This window comes from Melitaea cinxia, chromosome 24 (assembly GCF_905220565.1).
Source record: "Melitaea cinxia chromosome 24, ilMelCinx1.1, whole genome shotgun sequence".
Lineage (NCBI taxonomy): Eukaryota > Metazoa > Arthropoda > Insecta > Lepidoptera > Nymphalidae > Melitaea > Melitaea cinxia.
This window is the reverse complement of record NC_059417.1, coordinates 112,753-137,201: the sequence shown is the minus strand read 5'-3', so window position 1 is coordinate 137,201 and position 24,449 is coordinate 112,753. Positions and strand designations below refer to the sequence as shown.

General features: G+C 38.6%; 1 protein-coding gene across 1 annotated transcript; it reads left to right on the top strand.

Annotated features, from left to right (window-relative positions):
* Positions 1 to 14,209: 14,209 nt before the first annotated feature.
* LOC123665728 (chondroitin sulfate glucuronyltransferase) lies at positions 14,210 to 22,769 on the top strand. The gene is made up of 9 exons (XM_045599989.1): positions 14,210 to 14,477; positions 18,945 to 19,292; positions 19,593 to 19,888; positions 20,195 to 20,346; positions 20,420 to 20,525; positions 20,606 to 20,992; positions 21,037 to 21,330; positions 21,551 to 21,734; positions 22,262 to 22,769. Exons 1-9 carry the CDS (start codon positions 14,210 to 14,212, stop codon positions 22,510 to 22,512), a joined length of 2,286 nt encoding a protein of 761 aa, XP_045455945.1. The 3' UTR covers positions 22,513 to 22,769.
* Positions 22,770 to 24,449: the final 1,680 nt, after the last annotated feature.

Here is a 24,449-nt window from a genome sequence, read left to right as displayed (position 1 = left end):
CCAATTTCATATTAAAATAACAAATAATAACACCATTAAACAGTAGGGTAGATTTGAAATAGTTAATAATGGGTCTTGAGTAGTCGAGGTCATTGACAGGCGAAATTAAACTTAAGTTAAGTAGCGCGCAAACTAAAATGGGCACTACGATAATGTATAAACGTACCCATACAGGTGAACTTTGCGTCAAAGGCTGCATACTCACGTATGATATTAGCTTGAACTCTGCAACACAATTGTATTTATAAATAATATTAAACGATAACAAATAAACGGTGACGGCTCTCAAACCTTGTAACAATGCTTCATATAAAAATAAAAGATTTAAGTATAATAACGAAGAGGTCGAACTGATATTCAAATTGTTTTCTAATGTTTACGCGAATTTTACTCATTTAATAAAACACTTTTTTCGGATTTTATCGCGGTTTATTGTTAACTTTTGATTCCCGACGTTTCGGATACTTTACAGCAACCATGGTCACGGGAGGACTCCCGAGGTGTTTTATTAAATGATATTCAAATTATTCTGACAAGATCCTTCTCGCACCTTATAAAAAATATTGGAGAAGTATCAGACTTCCTAGCCATAATTTTTGAGTGCTTAACCCATATGTATTTGAAGTTATTATTCTTTGCCAAAGATTTGGCTTTACTCAGCAAAACCTTGTTCCGTTGGGTTAGGTGGTCATTCACGTAACAATATCCAGTAGATGCAAAGCCCAAGTCCGACACCGACAGCCGAGTCTTGCGCGAAGACGAAACAAAATTTTCCTTAATATATCGGTTGTTAAAAGAAACAATTATTGGTTTCTCAACATTCGGTACACGAGTGGGCACTCTGGCAATATAATTGATGTCTTCTTTTTTTATAGGAAAATTACACTTATTACCAATTCTCTGAGTTAAATCATAGAGATCTTCATTATTTTTTTGTGGTATTCCCCTGATTTCAACATTATTGGATCTAGCCCACTGATCCCTAACGTCAAGTTCTTGGTTTAACTTGATTAATTCCTCCCGCAGCCTCGGCACATCATTCACCATCTCCTCAGCTTTAGCTACCCTCGATTCCAAGGACTTTATAGTGCTAGAAAATTGATTTATTGACTCGTGTGCCATTTCTAGCGATGACTTCAGACTGTTGACATCAGATTTGATGGATTTGATGTCTTCCATCAGGGATGCCAATGGAGCCAACTGCAGATTAATATAGTTTAGTTGTTCAAGTATATTGTCCATCTGACTAACCGCTGGTGAGTTAGGAGTCGGCGAAAGTGATGGGCCCGCCTTGCACTTCGGACAGCGCCAGTTATTCCTTCTGTCACCAAGCTTCCGAAACCCGGCCTCAGTAACTCCAGCACAACCGAAGTCGTACCGATTTTTACACAAACTGCACACTGGACCGTCAGAGTGTTGAAGACCGCAACTCGAGCAGGAAAACATCGTGAAAAGTTTGAGAAACACTGAAATAACTATTCAAACGAACAAGCGTGTGTTTAGCGACAATGCCAAGAGACGACTAGGAAGTGTTTTAGTGAAATAAATAGTAAATGGACTTTTACAAGTGTCCGTATGCTTATGTGTTGTGAAGACGAGTGATAAATGCGGAAAAAACGTGAATTATGATTGACAGTGGTTTGTTTACCAAATAAGACTGTTCCAAAAAATGGACAGTACGAAAAAGTTTTTTCAAGAGTTGGCAACACTGTAAATCACCTTTGCGCATTTTGATAGCCAGCGTTCTTTTTATGTGACGCGAATTATATGTTATAAATAATTTTTCTCACTTCTCTATGTAAAACTATTTCGTAATTTAAAACTTTTGTGCGCGATAGTATTTTGAGTCGACGTCGAACTGTCCAACCAATAGCACACCGGCAAGCATGCGACACGTGATAAACACTCCCGTCCCCTACCCCATACCACCAAATAGACCGATAAATCGCTTCTGCGCAGCTTCAAGGCCAGCGTTCTTTTTACATGACGCGAACTATAACACTGCCACACTTCGAAACCCCATGGTTATGGAGATATCCATGGTTAATGTTTTGAGATTAGAAGAAGAATTTAAAGCTATTATAATACCTTTGAGCTCCGCGTCTGACTTCACCTTAGCTCCGGCGCTGCGGACAGTGCAATCTATGCGCCGCTTCGCAACTTTATAAGTTATTTTCGAACAGGAGTACGTAAAAACGATCTCGACTCCAAGATCAACAAACGATACAACTTGCGATAACGATGCTTAGTTCCGTAGCTTTCAGATGTTATATTCACATTTCGCACTTGATATTAACATTTCAGACGTTAAGTTATTGTTTTCACACGGTTTTTTAACAAACGATACAACTGATGTTTAATGACTGAGATATAGATGCTTTAAAAAAAATGGCGCGCCACTTATCGTTTCGCTCCAAAGCAATGTTAGCATAAATTCATTTTTTGTTTAAATAAGTGTAAAGGCAAAGGTCTAAGACCATACAGCCTTGTTTCATGTTATGTTGTTTAATTAAATATATTTTATTTCATTTACTGTTATAAAATTACGTCGACAAACGGTGTAATTTTTAAATTAGATAGGTTAGGATTATTAATTTTTTAGTAACAAAACTGTCTATAAACGGTATAATTTTTAAATTAGATAGGTTAGGGTTTTTTTGTAACGGAATTATGCCTATAAACGGCCCCTTTCTGAAGTCAGATTATGGTATTTTTTTTTATTCATGTCATGGTTTCACTTCATTATATTTTATTTATTTATTTATTTATTGTCATATAAAATAAACTGAAATGTGAAAAAAACACGCGTAAAATGTGAAAATAATGCGTTAAAGCTGCGAAATTCTTCTTCTAACTTCAAAAGTTTAACCATGGATATCTCCATAACCATGGGGTTTCGAAATGTTACAGTGGTACCAGGGGTGGCGTCATGTTCACACAAACAGGCTGGCAAAGCCATTTGTTCGACTTTTACAAGCTGATTTAGTTCAGTTCATATTTTTTACAACTCATGTAATATAATTCATTGGTTTTTTTCATTATTATAGTAATAAGCAAATTTGTGGAAAAGTACGAAGGTATTGATTGTGTCGATCAATTCCAGGTACTTGATTAGCTCGTCGGTAAATGTTCGCGCGGTCACGCTTCATGCAATGTTACGATATTATTTTTTCTTAATGTTTTTCATCGTTACCTCACACATGGCTATAAATAAATTATAAATATCGTCTCGTATCTACACGCTCGTGGTTTAGACGACTTAGAAGAATATTATTACGAGCTATTTCAAAGTGAAAACAAAAGACAAAATAGTAATTAAAAAAACATTGGTTAAAAAGAACAGGAAAACCCGACTTTATCGAAATATTTATTTTGATACATGGATTTAAATAAAGATATTTTTTTTCTACAGTATTGCACCTAAGTTTGCCTTTTTTTTTGAAGTCTTACATTGACTGATATTGTTTTTAACCGACTTCAAAAAAGAAGGAGGTTACTCAATTCAACCGTATATAAACCGTATATATATTTATAACCCTATATATTATGTTCGGGGATAACTTCGTCATTTATGAACCGATTTTGATAATTCTTTTTTTTTTTTGTTGGAAAGGAGATATCCCAAGTGTGGCACCATGATAAGGAAACCAGGATCTGATGATGAAATCCCGGAGAAATCAAGGGAAGCCCTCGAAAATCGTAGTGACGACTAGTGCTTTGTTAATTTTTCGTCTACTTACGTTGTATTACTTGTCGATGTAATTAAAGTCGGTTTTTTTTTTTCATTGCAATCAAACACAATTATAATACAAGTGACTTGCTGTAAGGATATTGTTATTATTATTTATTGGTATTCTGAAACCAAAAGACTAAACCAACTCGCTAAATAAATATAACAATATAATATAACAACACGAATATAGTCATGGTAATTGAAATAAATAAATAAATAAATATCTAGTTATAATTACGACTCGTCCTTCATCATCATCATTAAGATGCATAGAATAAGATATATAAAATAAGATATATAAAATAAGATTCGTAGAATAAGAGGCGCAAACTCAGCGTCTGGTCCCCCCCTGACATCCGCTGGGCCGAGACTATAGAAGTTAAGACAGAGAGATATTAAATCCTCCAAATCGGTTAAATGTCTTTCATTTTTTTAATGTAAATTAAGTTAATAGTTAAGTACTATAAATTGTTTTCAAAACGCTCCAAAACCAAAAGTATCTACACAATACACACACAGTCGTCTGTTCCTAAATTAAGCAACTTAATGCTTGTGTTATAGGTAACAGCCGAATGATATAGCTACATATATATTTTTTTTCGATAAACATACTTATAAATAATACACATATAAATATATATATGACACCCAGACTCGGGGTGGGAATCGAACCCACAACCCCCGGAGCAAAATGTAAATAAGTCTCTACATAAACAAACAATAATCGGTTTTCAAGTCACTTCTGCGCCGTTTTGAGAACAATAAAATGATCTGAATGTTTTTGTTATAAATTAATTCGGTATTCTGTTTGAACCTAACCTTGTCGAATATTACGTTTATGTAAATTAACTATTTACAATAGAGCGGAAGAGCTTGTTTATTTGTTTTCAATTTTGTTAAATTCTAAATCTAGATGACATTTATATTTTCGTTTGAGACAACCGTTTGAAGAGATCGAAGAGGAGATTTAAGTTATTCGTTACACAGTGGGTCGGGATCCGGAATAAAAAACTGTTAACTAACTCACACAGACAGAATACATCTTTATTTAGATCATGTAGTAAATGTAAAACAAAGTGGTTTACTATATAAAGTTCTTAGGCCATTGACTCATCACGAAATCTCAAAAACCCCTGGACGCATAAAGATGAAATTTGTCAGAGAGGTCGTTTATAGTTAGAAGACGTTCTCTGAAAACGGATTTTTCGATAGGACCAGATTAAAGGAGTCTAAGGACTCTTATGAGTTTGTGTCAAAATCCTTCATGCTTTATGCTACAAGCTTGAAACTTATTGGCAGAGAGATTGTTATTTTCGTCTAACTGAGGTAGGGCACAGCAGGAATTTCCTGCTCAAATTATGGAGTAGCCCAACTGGGAAAGTACCTCGACCTTACAGAAGATCACAGCTACATAATACTGTTTTCAAGCAGTATTGTGTTCCTGTTGGTGAGTACGGTGACCAGAGCTCCTGCGGGGGGGATTGGGGATTGGGTCGGCAACGCTCTTGCGATGCTTCTGGTGTTGCAGACGTCTATAAGCTACGGTAATCGCTTACCATCAGGTGAGCCGTACGCTTGTTTGCCGACCTAGTGATATAAAAAAAAATATTTAATAGTGGGAGTCCATATAGAACGAATTTTGTGACAAGGCCGCATTAAGAATGTCTAAGGACTTTTATAAAAGTCCATATTTTATGCTACAAGATTGAAATATGACTCAAACCAGTTTAAAGTTAGTAAAAGTCCGCTAAGAACGGATTTTTACCAGGACCGGATTAATGTGGTCTCTAGAAAATTTGTACGAAAGTCCTTCATTTTTGTGCTAAAAACTTGAAATTTGGCGGGGAGAGAGTTACCAGTTAGTGACCGTTCACTAAGAACGGATTCTAAGACAGGACTGGATTAAGGTGGTCTAAGGACTCGAACAAGTTCATATGAAGATCTTTCGTTTTTCGTATGATATAAATATTGATGTAAGTACCTGGGTCGAATATGGCCACCTTAAGGTTTGTTATCCTTTTTTTATAATTTCAAAGTTAAAAAAGCCAGTTTTAGCATTTATTCATGAAGAGTGGCTATTTGTCTTTATAATTAAGGCAAAAAAATACGATACAAACGATAAATAATATTTTAAACAGTTAAAAAAAATAGAAATTGGCCATATTTCCGACGGGGTAGGTTAATATGCCCACATGAGTGAAAATATTTGTTGTGTGTATTTACTTGTTTAAAAACCACTATTCAGTAATAACTGAAATAAAAATGGATATTATATTTTAATAGTGTTAATACAAAATATTATACATATTTACAATTCACAACTTAAGAACTAAATATTTACAGATAGTTTTGGTATAAATCATGTCCGCGTGGAATTGTGCCAAGAATGCTGGCAGCATTTCCCCGTTGAATCGCTATGCCGATTCTCTGGGCAAAAAATGCACCAGCCCTCTTGTCACCAGTGGAGGCAATAAGGCGAGGTGTTATCTCATTTAAAAAATTTTTAGCACTGCTACTCCAAGGTCCAAGTGTTTCGACTGCAAACGGCACAAAGATGTAATTTGGAATTAGTGACGAATATTTGTGCCGTTTAGTCGTTTCAGCTTTTTCCGCTGCGGCTCCCGCTTTTAAGGCTGTTTCCCTGACATGAGACGGAGCAAGTGTGTCAACGCAGGTTGCGTCCCACAAAAGCGCCCGTCCCCTTTCCCAGGGAACCAACGTCAATCCATCAGGTCTCTTGCCATCATTGCGACTAATTCCAGTTGGCTCGATAAGAGCAGGAACGTCGATGGTGGCAAGATTCCTTTTTATGGTATCGTTTAGGGAACCGTGGCGGGAAAACCTACCTGAACTCTTGTTACAGGAAAGGCCGTGTAGTCCGAAAGAATCGACCTCTTTTCCGCACGGACATCTGTGTTCAAAGCACAGTGGAGCTCCCAACCGGAGACCGAGAGCAATTCTAAAACTTTCATTGTCTAAAAGTGTCCCAAGATTTTTTGACGGCATTGCGTGTAACCAGTGACCTGACTCTTTATTTGACACAGCTAGAAGCCTGGCACGGTTTTTGTCACTTGTAAGATTTTGCGTCAAACTTATATGAGTATTGTGAACTATTGGTATATCCCAAAGTTTTTGTTTTGTAACGTCCTTCGGGATATTGCCATTAGGACACATTAACTTCCAGTTTTCTATTGCATCTGTAGCATCTGTAATTTGGACTGAATTAGATTTTAAGATGTCAGAACATAAACTCTTGATACTATGCACAGAAGCAAGAAACGCAGGAAGAGCGACACTAGAAATTTTTCTCACGCCGATGCCACCATCTCTAATTGGTAAAGTAGCTTGGGTCCATGAATTTTCATCAAAAGATAAATTTACAATTTTTTCTAATGAATTTTTTAAAGTGGCATCAAGTTTTTCGGTCATTCCAGGAAATTTCCAAATTGGGCTTGCGCGTAAAATATACATTAATTTTGGGACAAATAGACAATATTTTAATATAGTGTAGGCAATATGAGAATTTAGAGTGCCCAATTTGTCAGTGTTTTCAACAAATATTTTAATTTTATTATCCAAAATTGGCTCTATGCCTTCATCAAAAAGCGGTGCACCTAGAAGACAAAGTGTACTTCTTTGAAGTATTTTTAAATTAGGAGCAATTTTATTAAATAATTCCGTTGCCAAATTAATTTTGGAAAGTGATAGAATATCTGTGAAGAAAATTTCACATTTTGAAAAATTTAATTTGAGACCAATTTTATCAAACTCGTTTTTAATTTTAATTAAGTCTTCAACGACATCGTCCACTTTACCTCCTATGGTTCCATCATCTAGGTACCATATGTTCAATTTTGATTTTAAATTTGAGATACATTTGTGGATACCTAGACTAAAAAGAGCCGAACCTAGTGGGTCTCCTTGCTGAACGCCGACATTAGAAAAAATTGTATTTTCGCCAAAAAGTAGTTTAGATGGTGAACTGTAACATTGCCAAACATAAGGATAAATTTCAGGAAGATGTAATGAAACTTCGTTAAGCAAGGTTGCTCTGTCTAAAGAATTAAAAGCATTCTTTACATCAACTTTCAGCAGAACTTCAGCCTCATTACTTTTTAAAAAAGTACGAGCCGCGTGAACTGCTGCTTCACAGCCTCCTTTGCTTCCAAAGCCTAATTGTATTGGTTGAAATTTTGTTTTTAGGCTGGAGACTATGTGTCTACATGCCAATTTAGACGCCAGACGGCGAAATGTGGTCCCAATAGCAATCGGACGGATACTACCGTCTTTTTTGTTAAAGGCACATAGTCTTGCACCGTAAATATGAGACAAAAAAGATGAAGATACCTTGCCAGATAACATGAAATTACAAAGATTGGTTATGTCATTCAAGAGAGCCCTGCCAGCGTCACCGGCTGAGACACTCACAAGATCTTTAAGATGTTGTGGTGTGATGCCGTCTATGCCGCTAGCAGAGCCACTTGTGAACGACATAATTGCAGCATAGGTGTCTTCATCTTTAACCTGTAAAACATTATTGAAAATAGGTGGACGTGGGAGCAAGGACGCCGGATTCGGTAAGGGATGCTTTTCACGTAAGGCTTCTAGCGTTTTATTATCAAAAGGTGCGAGGGTATCACTAGAGAAAAGAATGCGAGCTGCATTCTTAAGATCTCCATCCATTGCTTTATTTTCAATAATTTTACTAGAATCAGAATATAAAGGTCGTGGGTTTTTAGGAATGATAATCGGAATGTCTAACAAGCTATTCTGTTTTAATTTAGTTGATAAAGAACCATTTTTGGTTTTATCAACATGTAAAAATTTGTAGGAAAATAAAAAAAGATTTTGCCAGGCCGAATCAGTGTCCGAAATACATTTTTTAATTACAGATGATAGTGATCTAGCTAGAGACATCCTCGCTCCTCTAGGAACTCGTTTAACAAGCGGGATATTTTGGTGACATTTTAAAATAAATTTTTCAAATGGAACCGAATTATTATCACTGGTTACGGTTGATGAAGTATCAGTTAAAATAGGTAATGAATGCACTAATGGGTCGCTGTGGCAACGGGTGGTGTGAATTTTTAAGCCTTTGCGGCCCCTAAACAACTTTCCGTTAGTGCATTCTGGACAAGTGAAAAGTTCCGGTTGAGATACATTGGTTGTTTTAAAACTATTTGACATATTATCGCACTAAACAATGTACACTTAAATACACACACATAAAGTCACTATAATGGCGTTGCTGCGGCGTCGGCAGCACGGAGACCCGCTGCAGGGGCACCCGGCTGCTTGCCTCAGGCCGCCGTCATTGCTCGGCAACGCCACGCTCAGGAAATCTGAAAAAGAAAAAACGTTAAAGCGGAATCTTGTAATTTATATATAATTCCGATATTGTCGGAATTATTTTATGCAATTTGATGTCAATTTAATCAAGAAATATGATCGAAATAATAAAATATAAAAATAAAATTTAGAGAGAATATTTTTGAAGTTGACATCAAATAGTGTATATATAGTGTTTATTTAAAAGGTATTCTTTAGACGATATTCATTACAAAGAAAGAACTATTTAAATATTTTACAAGTAATGTAAATTTAAAAATATCAAAAATGATATTCAAACAATAAAAAAAGAAAACGTAACATTTGAGATCCTTCATAGATAAACGAGTTCATACAAATTAGTCAGTATGTTCTTTTTAACTGACTTCCAAAAAAGGAGGAGGTTCTCAATTCGACTGTATTTTTTTTTATGTATGTTACATCAAAACTTTTGACCGTGTGGAGCGATTTCGACAAATTTTCTTTTAATCGAAAGGTGGTGTGTGCCAATTGGTCCCATTTAAATTTATTTGAGATCTAACAACTACTTTTCGAGCTATATCTAATAATGCGTTTTTACTTGACGCTTTTTTCGTCGACCTACGTTGTATTATACCGCATAACTTTCTACTGGATGTACCGATTTTGATAATTCTTTTTCTGTTGGAAAGGAGATTTTCCTAGTTTGGTACCATGATAAGGAAACCAGGTTCTGATGATGGGATCCTAGAGAAATCGAGGGAAACTCATAAATCTGCATAACTTTTTACTGGGTTTACAGATTTTGATGATTTTTAATTTAATCGAAAGCCGATGCTTATCATTTGATCACATTTAAATTTCATCGAGATCTGATTACAACTTTTGGAGTAATCTTTGATAGTGCGTATTTACTCGAGTATTTTTTCGTCTACTTACGTTGTACTACTTGTCGATATAATTGAAGTTGGTTTTTTCTCCGTTTGCCTGCAAACACAATTATGTTAACCCAACGCAGTCTTCGTGGACATACGTTTTACTTAAATGTCTGCTACTCTATCCTCATTGCAAACGTAACAATACCAAGTCTTTAGATTTCTTTAGAATGTCATTTAACTTTTGGTTAGAAACCTTAGAAGTGACGGCTTCACTCTTGTTCATATTAGCAGAATATTGTTTCCTTTTTTGGGAAGAAACTTTAGATGATCCTGGCTCATTATTTTTCTCTGTAAACATCGATTTTGTTATCTCCTGTTTCAGACTATTAATAGCCTTGCCTTTGGTGTAGTAGTTTTTAAAATTTCACAAAAATATGAATGTGACTCATTAAATGTTGTGGAGCAAACGTTTCTGTAAATATGGTCAAACGCTGGCCATATTTACAGTCATAAATTTTTTTTTTGCTTTTATATTAATAAATAAAAAAACACACAATGTTTTGATAAATAAACAAAGAAATATTAAATTACAATCGTCACACAATATTGTAATGTGAGTAACAACGATTTTTATCAGAAAAGTAATGAAATACAAGACAATATTTACTTCATGTTTTTATAACCACAATAGTATGTTTTACAATAATGGACGCTGGGCGACTAGCGGTGCGCGAGAGGGGTGACAAATACGCTGTTCTGATCATTCGGCATTAGCGACAAGTTATGATCACTTTGAAGTTATTACAAAGTTTAGTTTTTTAAATAATGGCATGTCGCCATATTTTCCAGCTGGCCATATTCGACCCAGGTATCTAATAATCTTGATGTAATTTTTACTATACACTACTTTAGCCCGTCTTTTGTAAACATCTACGTTATCTACGCGAGTGAAACCACGAGCAACTGCTAGTAAATATATATTGAAAAATTAATAATTATTATTCATTGAACAGTCGGTAATTTTGTCGTTATCTGAGGGGTCGGTGCTGTAATACGCCGCAATACAGAGTATCTGTAAAATGAAATATTATTATTATGTCTAGTTCCAAAATAAAACGCAAGTAAAGTCGCGTTGTCTATCTAACTAGTCTAACTACATTCAAACATGTTCAAATAATCACCTACCGCCACCTGTGTCAAAGATCACCGTTCGAGATCGACACGGCTGATTTGGATGACTTTTTTTGTTAAGTCTGTAATTAACCTTGACGGTTTGTATAAGAGAGTTTGTTTGGAAAACACAGTGGAATATCTATGATTTGGTTTTATTAATTTTTGTATGAAAACTTCAACAACAAATGTAACGTTCTGTGTACGGTTTTGCTGGTACGTCACATCTTCTATAATTATAAATAAAAATGAATGTTGCTAAGCGCATAAGTCGAGAATGGCTCGACCAATTCGGCTGTTTTTTTTTTTCATGTTCCTTAAGGCCCACGGAAGGTTTTCATACTTACTTTTCTTTGTTACTACTACCTGATTTAGTCTGTCCGGCATCTAATTATCATAATAAATAATTGTGTTTGCTCTCAAACGAAAAAAAAACCGACTTCAATTACATCGACGAGTAATACAACGCAGATCGACGAAATAATAGTCAAGAAACAACGCATTATCAAAGATTACTCAAAAAGTAGTTATCAGATCTCGATGAAATTTAAATGTGACTGACATGATAATCATGGGCTTTCGATTAAATTAAAAATCATTAAAATCGGTACACCTAATAAAAAGTTATTGCAAATTTTCAAGAAGTTCTCTCGATTTCTCTGGGATCCCATCATCAGATCCTGGTTTCCTTATCATGGTACTAAACTAGGGATATCTTCTTTCCAACAAAAAAAGAATTATCAAAATCGGTACACCTAGTAATAAGTTCCCTCGATTTCTCTAGGATCCCATCATCAGATCCTGGTTTCCTTATCATGGTACTAAACTTGGGATATCTCCTTTCCAACAAAAAAAGAATTATCAAAATCGGTACATCCAGTAGAAAGTTATGCGGTATAATACAACGTAGGTCGACGAAAAAAGCGTCAAGTAAAAACGCATTATTAGATATAGCTCGAAAAGTAGTTGTTAGATCTCAAATAAATTTAAATGGGACCAATTGGCACACACCACCTTTCGATTAAAAGAAAATTTGTCGAAATCGGTCCACCCAGTCAAAAGTTCTGATGTAACATACATAAAAAAAAAATAAAAATAAAAAAAATAAAAAAAAATACAGTCGAATTGAGAACCTCCTCCTTTTTTGGAAGTCGGTTAAAAAGAATACGACTTTTCCGTAAAAATCCGTAGCTGTAATTTATATATAATAATCATCTACCAGATAAATAAAAGTTAAATGTCCGTAGTTTATAATTATAGTAGTATAGTAGTTTATATTTTCACAATTGCTCGACAAGAGCGCGAACGCTTATAATATTTTGAACGTCCTAAAATATCTGTACCCGGGAAATGCGAGTATGGACGATCTATAGCTACACAGCTTACATACTCAGAATAAAATTTTGCAACCATTTCGATATCTGATATCGATATTGCGTAATTCGTAATATAAATTTCAAATAACTGCAAGACTACTCCGTGCGCTGCGTAATATTTTCCCACTCTTGTGATGCGACCACAATATTCTCACAAGCGAACTTGTCACAAATGAAACAATTAAAAACATGACGTTATTACCACGCGACTTGCTCCGAGATCGTTTATATGCAAATATTAGTAGAATAAATTGTATTGTTGCACTTTATTTATTTTAGTTTTATTATTATTTACATGTTCAATAGAAAGCAGTTGGAAAAATTTTAAATGGCCTTTTTGGGATGTAATTATTTTACACGACTTGGGTGGGAAACAAACATTCGACCCACCTGATAGTAAGCAGCTGACCCTTCCCATAAGCTTTAGCCGCCTTATTCTATGATCTTCTATAAAGTTAAGGTACTTCCTTAATCAGGTTGCGCCAGATTTTGAGCACGATAATTCAGACTTTATATACAGGACAGTTTATAGAATTTATACTGAAGAATGTATTAACGGCTTAGAGTGAAGATGCGCAGAATTTACATTCCGAATCAGTGATAACTTCGCCATAACAATAAATAATTAATTAAGTACTATTATCGACTTATCGACGTATTCAAATAATTGTAAGTGGCAATATAAAAGTTCTCTCAAAAATTAATGAATAAACATTTTTTTTTATGTTTTTGATTAAGAAATTCAAAGATAAAAAATATAACTTACGCATGGTCTATTCGACCCTTTACATTAATTACAGTTCAAAAGAATTCTAGGATGCAGTTTCAAATGCGAGATGTTTGACGCGATGTCCAGGGATGGCAGAAAATATGAATGCCAGCATCCACATAACGAGTGTATCAGATTCAGCTCACGATCTAGTTTGGTATCGCGTGGGATATTTCACGGCGTGTTTCCTCGAGCGCGGCATTTCCCGCGATGAGGAAGGAAAATCTCATTGTTAGATACGATTATGAGTTAAAATTTAAAAATAATAATAAGTGCAAAAAAGTATTGTATTGTTTGTAAGACTTGAAAATTATAATATTCTTTTAAAATTAATAATTAACTAACATTATTAATCTGTAATTGCAATTGTATTGTTATTAAAAAAAAAGTAATATGTAATTACCTACATTTAATATGTATGCATGCCTTTAAGATCCCATTGCTGGGCATAGGCCTCTTACTCGTACTACGTAGGTGACTACTTGCACCACTACATCAGAGCGGTTGTTATATTACGCAAGTTTTTAAAATATTTATTTCTTCATTTACAGAAAAAAAAAATACAATATGATTTTATGTGATAAACACTGCACAAAAAACCATTAACAGTATCAAAGTAAACTAGAGCAATATGACTAATTGCAAGATACATTTTATTGCTTAGAAATAATTCTTAATCAGAGTTTCCCGGTGAAACTAACCGTTTTCATGTTAATTTCCATTTAATTTCAGTCCATTTATCAGGACAATTAATTTGACGTGAATTGTCAAATGTCACTGTCACACCTTCACGGGGTGACGTTTTAGTACCTATTATAAAGCTCTATTAAATTAAAAAAAAATAAACTAGACTCAATTATTGTCTTGTATTAAAAATTGTGTTTGATAGTAATAGATAAGTAACTAAGCAATTATCGAGCGTTGCCACATATCATAGGCATGCCGACGTGATAACTTTCGCGTAGCATCAGTCAAAATGTTTTCGCGCTACGTGGTGTCGCAAGTCAAGCACAATTCGTACTTCCTCGTGGGACTAGCTATAGGGCTATGGCTGGCGCTGGCGACGGTGCCGCTGGAGGAGGAGGTGGTCACTTGCGAGGCGGTGGGTACTGTGGCGACTAGCGATGAGTTCGAGCCACAGCGGGAGGACCGCCCACTGGGGCCCGCGGGCCAGCCAGGCCGCAGTGTACAGCGCCCGCGCTACTACAGCACTGAGCTGGGCATGCGCAGTGGCTTGCTAGCGGGTTCGTACTATATTACACCTTTATTTATTATTTATATCAGTTATTAAGCTACCTCAGTACCTACTTACAACCTCTAACATCCCGCTCCTGGGAATAGGTCTCTGTCTCCGTGCAAGAGGAGGCTCGGAGATTAACCCACCACACCAATGATTGCTACTACCTGATACTACTACTAACATACTCTCCGAGGCACAGTGTAGAGCCCCACAAGGACACTACATTCTGCTGCACTACACTATAAACCAATAAGAGAAATATTCAAATACTTTTTGGCTCATTGTTCTCTTATTAGTGCTAGTAAACTCTGTTTCAATTTGTGGCATTGAAAGATTGATAAATATCTTTGAAAGATAACGATCAATTATACTGTCATAAAACATCAGTGTAACAAAGATAGCATGAAATTCTTATACACTCCAACAATCAATAAAAAGTGTCTGTGGTATTGCGGAAAGTTTTATGAATTTTTAAGAAGCATTGAGGAAAAAATTGGTTAAACATGTTTCACAATATCTCCTATAATAGTTGAGTACCCACGTCTATGGTTTTCTTTTTAATCAAGTAAGCATATTATCAGCTGCTCTGGTGTTGTGGTGTGAGTAGTCACCTAAAACGCCTAAGGTTTGTGGGTTTGAATCCCACTTGGGATGGATATTTGTATTTATAAATATATAATAATAAATAAATATCAACATACACACACGATCGTCTGTTCCTAAAGTAAGCAACTTAGTGCCGGTAACAGCTGACTGGTATAGCTACATTTTTTTTTTCAATAAGCATACATAAATAATACACATATAAATATATATATATGTATTACACCTAGACTCGTGTGCAAATCGAACCTACAGCCCTCGGAGCAGAAAGCAGGGTCACTACAAACTGCCCCAACGGACTAGTCATATATTTATACAAATATTTGTTTCTGGTTTGGATGTTCGTCTTTGTGGCTCTCCCCACCATGCCTCAGAGAGCATGTTAAGCTGTCGGTCTCAGTTCTTATTAAAAATACATGATAGTGATTGTTACTCATGGTAGGGAACACATCCGCTAACTCGCAGTGGAGCAGTGTGCTGGATTAAGTTCCGATCCTTCTCCTACATGGAGAAAGAGGCCTATGCCCAGCAGTGGGATGTTACAGGCTTCAGCCTGAATTCAAACAAGCACATTTAAACAAAATATGCATTGTAAATTTAGATAATAATAATTTAGTAGAATTTGTTTTGATAAGAAAACATGTAACAGCACTTTTTTAAGTGGAACACGTCCTGACTCATTTATGTTTCCCAGATTAATATTTTTTTTTAATTTAATTTGTCTCTCCGATGTAAATATTTTGTAAAAGAGACTGTTCATACTGTTAACAGCTATTGTAAGTTGCTTATTATTACAAATATATATTTTGTATGAGTAAAATTGAACTCTAGAACACTTGCAACATGCGGTACGGTGTACTTTACACATTTCAATTATAGTTTTACAAACATAAACAATAGACGAAATAAATAAATAAACGATTAAATCTAAACTATTTTAATATGCTACGATAACAGGCTGGATGGCAGTGATAAAAATAAAAGATATGAAAGTTAAAGTATAAATATATCACTACATAGTATAAAACAAAGTCGCTTTTTCTGTCCCTATATCCCTATGTCCCTATGTATGCTTAAATCTTTAAAACTATGCAACGGATTTTGATGCGGTTTTTTTTTTTAATAGATAGAGTGATTAAAGAGGAATGTTTATATGTATAATACATGCATAATATAATAGAGAAACATTGATAGTTTTAGCAACCGTGCGAAGCTGGGGCGGGTCGCTAGTTTTATTATATTCAAATGCCATGAGTGAGCTCACAAACACTTTGTATGATAGTGATGCGTTAACTAATTCTGATCGGATAATATATGTATATATTTGGCTGAACCGTACGACTTTTGTATTATACAAATTGTGTAATAACACTGTATGATAATAAAAGTTTTAAAGGAAAAAATTATTTCTAATTGTATTTAAATAAAAACTTGTTTAAAATTAAAAAAAAAATAGATTTATTTTGAGCATTTACTGACACTTATAACTGAGATCTGAAGGGGCCTAGAATATTTTATCACTTATACAGGCTTTTCATTTACAATGGTTTCCATAGAACTGGCCAACTATAGACATTATTTTGTTTTATGTACAGAACCATTTCGAAGTGTAGTGAAATGAAGATGTATTGAACTGTTAGGTACACATACAATAAATAGAACAAGATAATTACGAAATCGAAAGAGTCGAAAGCTACGGTGTCCGCTTTTCATCATATACGTATTAAGAGCCATTTCACAATTTTACGCTCTGCAAGTTTAGGTAAATTTGGTCGCATCGCGCGAGTCGTACGAGCCGCGCGATCTTTGTGCTAGTACGTATAGTGTGACAACCAAAAGACCATCGTGATCATTTTCTGATGTATAATAAAAATTATAACTATGGTATGAAATGTTTTTTACATAATTAATTTGTTAAAAATTTCAAGTATGTTATATAACAACAGTCAATAAATTTAAAATAAAATTAAAAAAATCAATTTTATGAAACAATTTTTTTAAATTGATTTAGTTTTTTCAGTTTACGAATGAATCTAATATTTACGATATGAATAAAAAAGCATTTAATGACATCGACACCGACAAACATATTAATTAACAAATAACAAGACAAACAGATTGAAATGCCTATTTGTATTGATAGTGTGAGAAAAGAAAATTAAATTATACATTTGTTTACAGAAATTATCATTATATTATTTTACAGTCATTTTCGTAATATGTTTATTTTATCTATATTTTATTATGAAAGTATCAAATGCGTTTTATCCGCTATAACAACAGGCGCTTGGCGCGTGTGAGCGAAAGAGACGGCTGCGCAGAATTTGGCGTGGACCTTACCTCTAAGAACGCTAGCGCTCGACTGATTTACCGGGCTTGATGCGTGGCAATATATACTATCTTTTTATTATTTAATATAAAATGTATTAAAAATAATTACATCTTTTAATTATTTTTTTTGTATTCCTTAATGATGTAAGTTTACTTTGATGAAGATAGTTCGTTAAAATTTCTTAGTTTTCTAAGAGAAATATCGCTTTTAAAATTGTACTTATTTGGAAAATATTCGTAACTTTAATTTTTTTTTATCCTTTAATAGAGATACAAATGGAATAAAAATCTATGATAGTGGACAACAAAATTATATTCCACATAATTATTATGATATTTTTAACCGACTTCCAAAAAAGGAGGAGGTTCTCAATTCGACTGTATTTTTTTTTTTTTTTTTTTTATGTATGTTACATCAGAACTTTTGCCCGTGTGGACCGATTTCGACAAATTTTGTTTTAATCGAAAGGTTTTGTGTGCCAATTGGTCCCATTTAAATTTATTTGAGATCTAACAACTACTTTTCGAGTTATATCTAATAATGCGTTTTTACTTGACGCTTTTTTCGTCGACCTACGTTGTAATATACCGCATAACTTTCTACTGGATGTACCGATTTTGATAATTCTTTTTTTGTTGGAAAGAGGATATCCCTAGTTTGGTACCATGATAACGAAACTAGGATCTGATGATGGGATCCCGGAGAAATTGAGGGAAACTCTCGAAAATCCGCAATAACTTTCTACTGGATGTACCGATTTTGATAATTCTTTTTTTGTTGGAAAGGGGATATCTGTAGTTTGATACCATGATAAGGAAACCAGGATCTGATGATGGGATCCCAGAGAAATCGAGGGAAACTCTTGAAAATCCACTATAACTTTTTACTGGGTGTACCGATTTTAATAATTTTTAATTTAATCGAAAGCTGATGTTTGTCATGTGGTCACATATGAATTTTATTGAGATCTGATAACTACTTTTTGAGTAATCTTTGATAACGCGTAGTTACTTGACTATTTTGTCGTCGATCTACGTTGTATTACTCGTCGATGTAATTGAAGTCGGTTTTTTTTTCGTTTGCGAGCAAACACAATTATTTAAAAATGGTTTCAACGTAGAGATTATTGAAAAGTAGGACTTCAAAGTATACATTGCGACCGTTTACCCAGGGAGGAGGCTGATGAAAAGGTTAATAATTTTATACACATAATATAAATCAAAATTCTGATCTGACTATGGACTACAACAAAGGTTGCTCTATTATATTTCAAGAATATAAATTACATTATTGCATCCAACACTGAGATTAACGACGTCAAAATATTACAATTTCGCGGATTGTTACCGATTTTTGTGAAATGGCTCTTAAAGTTGCTAGATAACACTAGCTACATTACCTAGGTTTGTAGTGTAGTGTTGAGAAGTAGTACTTTTTAATCGATTGATGTTTTTGCTCTACCTGACTGTTCGTTCAGAAGTGTACACCATGTACACTTCCGGTGAATATTAAATATTGAAACGTGGTGGACGCCAGGCGTGCTGAGCTCGGAGGCGGCGCTGGCGGGGCGCGCGGCGGCGCTGAACCGCACGGCGGCGCGCCTGCAGCCCGCGCTGCGCTTCTTCATCACGGCCAGCGCGCCGCGCGCCGCGCCCGGCGCCAACGTCGTGGGCTTCACCGACACGCGCGAGATGCTCAAGCCCTTCCACGCGCTCAAGTACCTCGCCGACAACTACCTCGAGGAGTACGACTTCTTCTTCCTCGTCTCCGACGCGTCCTTCGTCAACGCGCGCCGGCTGCTCGAGCTCGTGTCCAAGCTCAGCGTCAGCCAGGACGTCTACATGGGCACCGTGGCCGAGGACGACACGCACTACTGCACTCTGGGTGAGTTCCTTAGCTGTGTGCCGTGAAGGGCGTAGCGGGGGACACGTGGACTACACGAGCGCTAAATAGAACGAGACGAGAGAAGAAAATAGAGATGGCCTTTGCCAAAGCTTTGACAGACTTCGCTGTTGGTGTTACTGACTTGTATTTCTAGATATTTAAGATAAATTAAGTACAACAAATATCGTAAACTGTGTGTGAGTAAAGGCTTACATTCTTATTACTATTGGGTATATACGGTAATCTCGATGTGTGGCAATCTTGGTAGTTCTTATCGTACATGAAAACTGACGGGCGCAGAGGGCGGCATCCTGCTGTCGAACTCCGTGCTGCGCGCCGTGCACGGCGAGCTGGACTGGTGCGTGCGCAACTCGTACTCGCCGCACCACCACGAGAACCTCGGCCGCTGCGTGCTGCACGCCGCGCACTGCGCGTGCACGCCGGCCGCGCAGGCGCAGCAGTACGCCGCGCTGCGCGTGCCCGGCGACGGGGACGGCGTGCAGGCCGCGCTGGTGGACGCGCTGGCCGACGCCGTGGTGGCCTACCCCGTGCAGCGCGCCGAGCACTTCTACCAGCTGCACGCCTTCGTGTCGCGGGTGAGCGCCTCGGCCTGCTAAATCAAATCAATGAAGATAGTTATACAAAAATCCATTAATGTTGGTAAAAATTGAATCTCCTGAGCTCGCCTAGCCTTACTCTTCACGGCGATGACCTTCGAGACATCGTTGGGCTGCCTCGCACTCGAAATAAAAGTGAGCGCCTTTTTTTGGCGAGGAAGTACGAGAGATACTACTACGGCAGCTCCGACGATGCCCCGAAGGCGCCGTCGTATTGTACACACGAGGCGTTAGGCGAGCTCCGAGCGCGGTGTAGGCGAGTGTGTAAGCCGCAGCTGTCCGCAGGTGCAGCTGCAGCGCGCGCAGGCGGAGGCGGGGCGCGCGCGCGCGGCCGCGGCGCTGAGCGCGCGCCGGCACCCGCGCGGCTACCGGAACAGCACGTGGCCGCCCGCCCTGCGCGGCGACGCGGGCCTGGCGCCCGCCGCGCCGCCCACACGGTACGCGAGCGCTCCGGCGGCCGCACCGGTGCACTGCTCGAGCCTCTATGACGATTCTGTTCTCGCTCGCCAGGTTCGACCACCTGCGCTGGACGCGCTTCAACCTGACGCACGCGTTCATGCCGGACGACCACCGCGCGCTGGCACCGCTGTCCTCCGCGTACAAGCGCGCCGTCGACGTACGTTCCCGTCCCACCGCTCCCTAGAACGACGCGCCTCCCTTCGCCCGACAGTCGCAGTGCACGCTGGCCTGTTGCAGCTCGTGGTGGAGGAGGCGAGCGCGTGGGTGGCGCGGCGCTGGGGCGCGGCGGGCGCGGCCGTGGCGCTGGAGGAGGGCGCGTGGTGCTGGGAGCCGGCGCGCGCGCTGCGCTACCGGCTGCTGCTGCGCGTGCGGCGGGCGGGCGCGGGGGCGGGCGCGCTGCTGCAGCTGGAGGCGGCGCGCGCGCTGGGCGCCGCCCGCCTGGCGCCGGCGCGCTACGTGACGGAGAGCGCGCGCGTGCTGCTGCTGCTGCCGCTGGCGGCCGCGCGCGCCGCCGCGCTGCCCGCCTTCCTGCGCCGCTACGATCCCGTGTGCCTGCAGCGCGACGCCAACACGGCGCTCTACGTCGTGAGCTACCTCCCTACTCTCGACTCCGTCTTCTATCACGTAGGCCATAAAGCCGGTTTGCTAATCTACTGGTACAAAAAAAGGTGGTGGTACCGACGAACGAGAACGCGACGGAGGTGGATGCGGCGCTGAACGCAGCGCGCGAGGCGCTGGGCGCGCTGGCGGAGCGCCACCCGGGCGCCGTGCTGGAGGTGCTGCAGGCAGCGAGCGAGGCGCTGGCGGCGGGCGAGGCGCTGCCACCGGACCCCAGCGAGGCGGAGCTACAGCACTACGCGGCGCGCGTGGCGCTGCCCACGGTGCTGCCGCGAGTGTCACGTGACGCGCTGCTGCTGCTGGCGCTGCCGCACATGGAGTTCACCGAAGATTTCCTCAATAGGGTACGCACACTATATATATTTATATTGTACCTTACATCAGTAAGAATAATGTGCAGTTCCCAGACGTCACTCTCGACGTTATTGATCGAAACTATAATGGAATCATACGTCGACAGCAACGGAAGGCACCATTAGTAGTGCCTCCTTTAGGTCCCGTTCTATAAATGTGATACAATGAACTCGCTGGAGCTCGCAGTAACGCTATAAGCCACGCCCCCAGGTGCGCATGAACACCATCCCGGGCGAGCAGTGGTTCCAGCCGCTGCCCTTCGCGCGCTTCTCTCAGTCGGCGGGCGGGCGGCCGGTGGGCGGGCGGCCGGTGGGCGGGCGGCCCGCGCCGGACGCCGGGCGCTACGCGCGCGCCGCGCCGCTGCTGGCCGTGGCGCGCCGCGACTACGACGCGGGTACGGACCGGCTCGGCGCTCACTCACCGGCTCGCGAATCTCACCCCACACTTTCTTTACCGAGCTGATATTTTACAAAAGTTAATTCTCATATTTATCTGTTATTAATATTAGTTTAAATGATCTTCATAGTACGAAGATGTGGTGAAACGTGCAGAACTACCTGTAATCGTCATTACTCCAGCTTACGTTCCGTCGAATAGTGCACGTTCATTTAAATCTTCGCTTTGGTGTTATCACATCGGTCGCTCTATCTTATCTCGTCATTCCATTGAGTAGGAATATCACAAAAACATTTACTGCGCATTATGCTTTAAATCGATTGTTATGAAAGTCAACTTTTAAAAATTATTAAATGTAAACTACGCAATAAATTTATTCACTCGACTACGTAATTAATTAGAAATATATATAAGTAATTTATAGTATGTGAAACATTATGATAATGATATTTTGGGCGCCGTAAATCGTATAGATATGACTGTAACAATGAAATGTTTAACGCCACTAACAACATCAACGCGCAGCGGCGGCGCGCTGGGCGCAGCGCGGCGGCGCCCCGGGCGCTGCGCCGGCCGACGTGCTGAGCGCCGCGCCGCTGCGCGTGCTGCGCGCGCCCGAGCCCGCGCTGCTGCTGGCGCCGCGCGGCGCGCCGTGCGCTGCCGGCGCCGGCGCGTGCCTGCGGCGCCTGCGCGAGCGCAACTTCTCCGACCTGCAGCTGGGCGCGCGCCACTCGCTCGCCAAGCTGCTGCTGCAGACGCAGGCCGAGCAAGCCTGAGCGCCGCTCCGGCACTTATGTTTCGTCTCGAACGCTGTCCCGTACGATATTGACGACTGACTATATATCGAAGTAGTCACTTTGCTAGATTTATGCCTATTTCTAACTAAAAATGTATAATGTATGAAGACTACTGATACCGCAGTCGAATTGTTTAAATGCTTTTAAATCATAACAGATACAACAGTATCTGTTATGATTTAATTGTTCATCACTAAATTTGGATGAACTTTTAATAAAACACAATAATAATACAATCATTGAATTTTTATTAAAAAAACACTCGATCCAGTTAAGACATAAACTATAATATATATATTTTTGTAACAGTATTTTGTTTCATTGCCTTCACGCTCTCCTTAAAAATCAAATCAGTTATAATTTTTATTTTTTATATACACTAGGTTGACAATCAAGTTAGGGTAGTTGATGGTTAGCGATTACCGTAGCTTCCCAGTGAACTCTGAATCACTGAGGTAGGGCACAGCAGGAATTTCCTGCTCAAAATATGGAGCAGCCCGACTGGGGTAGTACCTCGACCTTACAGAAGATAACAGCAAAATAATACTGTTTTCAAGCAGTATTGTGTTCCTGTTGGTGAGTAAGGTGACCAGAGAGCCCAAACGCGCTTGCGATGCTTCTGGTATTGCATGTGTCTATAGGCTGCGGTAGTCGCTTACCATCAGGTGAGCCGTACGCTTGTTTGCCGACCTAGTGACATAAAAAAAAAAAAACAACTTTCATATGACGTCATAGGTAGGTCATATAAATCCCTATAACTATCTAGTCATAAAGAAAAAAAAAGTTCGTTTTCTCTGAGTAAAAATAAAATCTTTCAAAGTTGAAATTTGCTTTTTTAACAATTTACTTTGCAAGTCACATATATATCACAGCTTTGACCATAAACATGAGAATCATTATTATATCATCGGTACGTAAAATCTAATAAAGAGGGATCATAATGATTTCAGGCTGACATAATTTTTATATCATTAATGTTACATCTGATGCAAGTGCGAAATTATGAGTCAGTCAGGACTCACGTTTTATGTATTATGACCATATTATGACGTTGAATAATATCAAGCGGACATCATCATGATGTCAATGCGTTCATTGGGTTATAGACGCTACAACACCAGAAGCAACGCAAGGGCGTGGCCAAATAATAAATGCATGGCATGAAATTTATATTCTATTTTTTTTTTTTTTTTTTGGAATAGTCCTAAATAGTAAACAAATGTGGCGTACTTCCGACCACAGACAATAGAGTAATATTGTAAGTCTAGTAAAGTGACACAAAGAGCAAATGAATGAACAATATTAATAAGCCATAGACGAATATAAAATTCATTTTATGTTCAAATATTTAACGCTAACATATTGCTAAAATTATTTCAAAACCTAATAATATATTGAATATTTTTGCTAAGAATTAGTAGAGGTACAGAATTGGGAAAAAAAAATTAATTGAGCATCGAGCATAAAAGGCAACAAATTTATATTTCGTTTATGTGAAATGGTCGGTAAAAAAAGACGTCCAAAATAAAATTTACAACAAAATGTCCCATTTTTGCCTGTGTCTAGAAAAAAAGTTGACCCTATTAATATTATTGTCACATTATTTGTATTTACTATGATAACAAACCTTGCGCCGGCGGCACACTCTCTCTAACATCTAAAAAAAGGACTAATAACATTGTTCTCCACGAAGCTCTCATAGGGTAATCCTAAGTCTCATTCTAAAGTGTCCAAAATGTTTCCTATGAACTACAGTAAACTTTTATGCCATTGCTATGTGGTATACTTTAACCGCCGTGCAATAATTCGCGTGAAGTGCCTGCCAGCAACCTTTAGGTACAAATTTGCATAGTGTTGTAAAGTATAGTTATCGATAAACAAAGTAATGAAATAAATAAAAATTACAAAATTTCTTT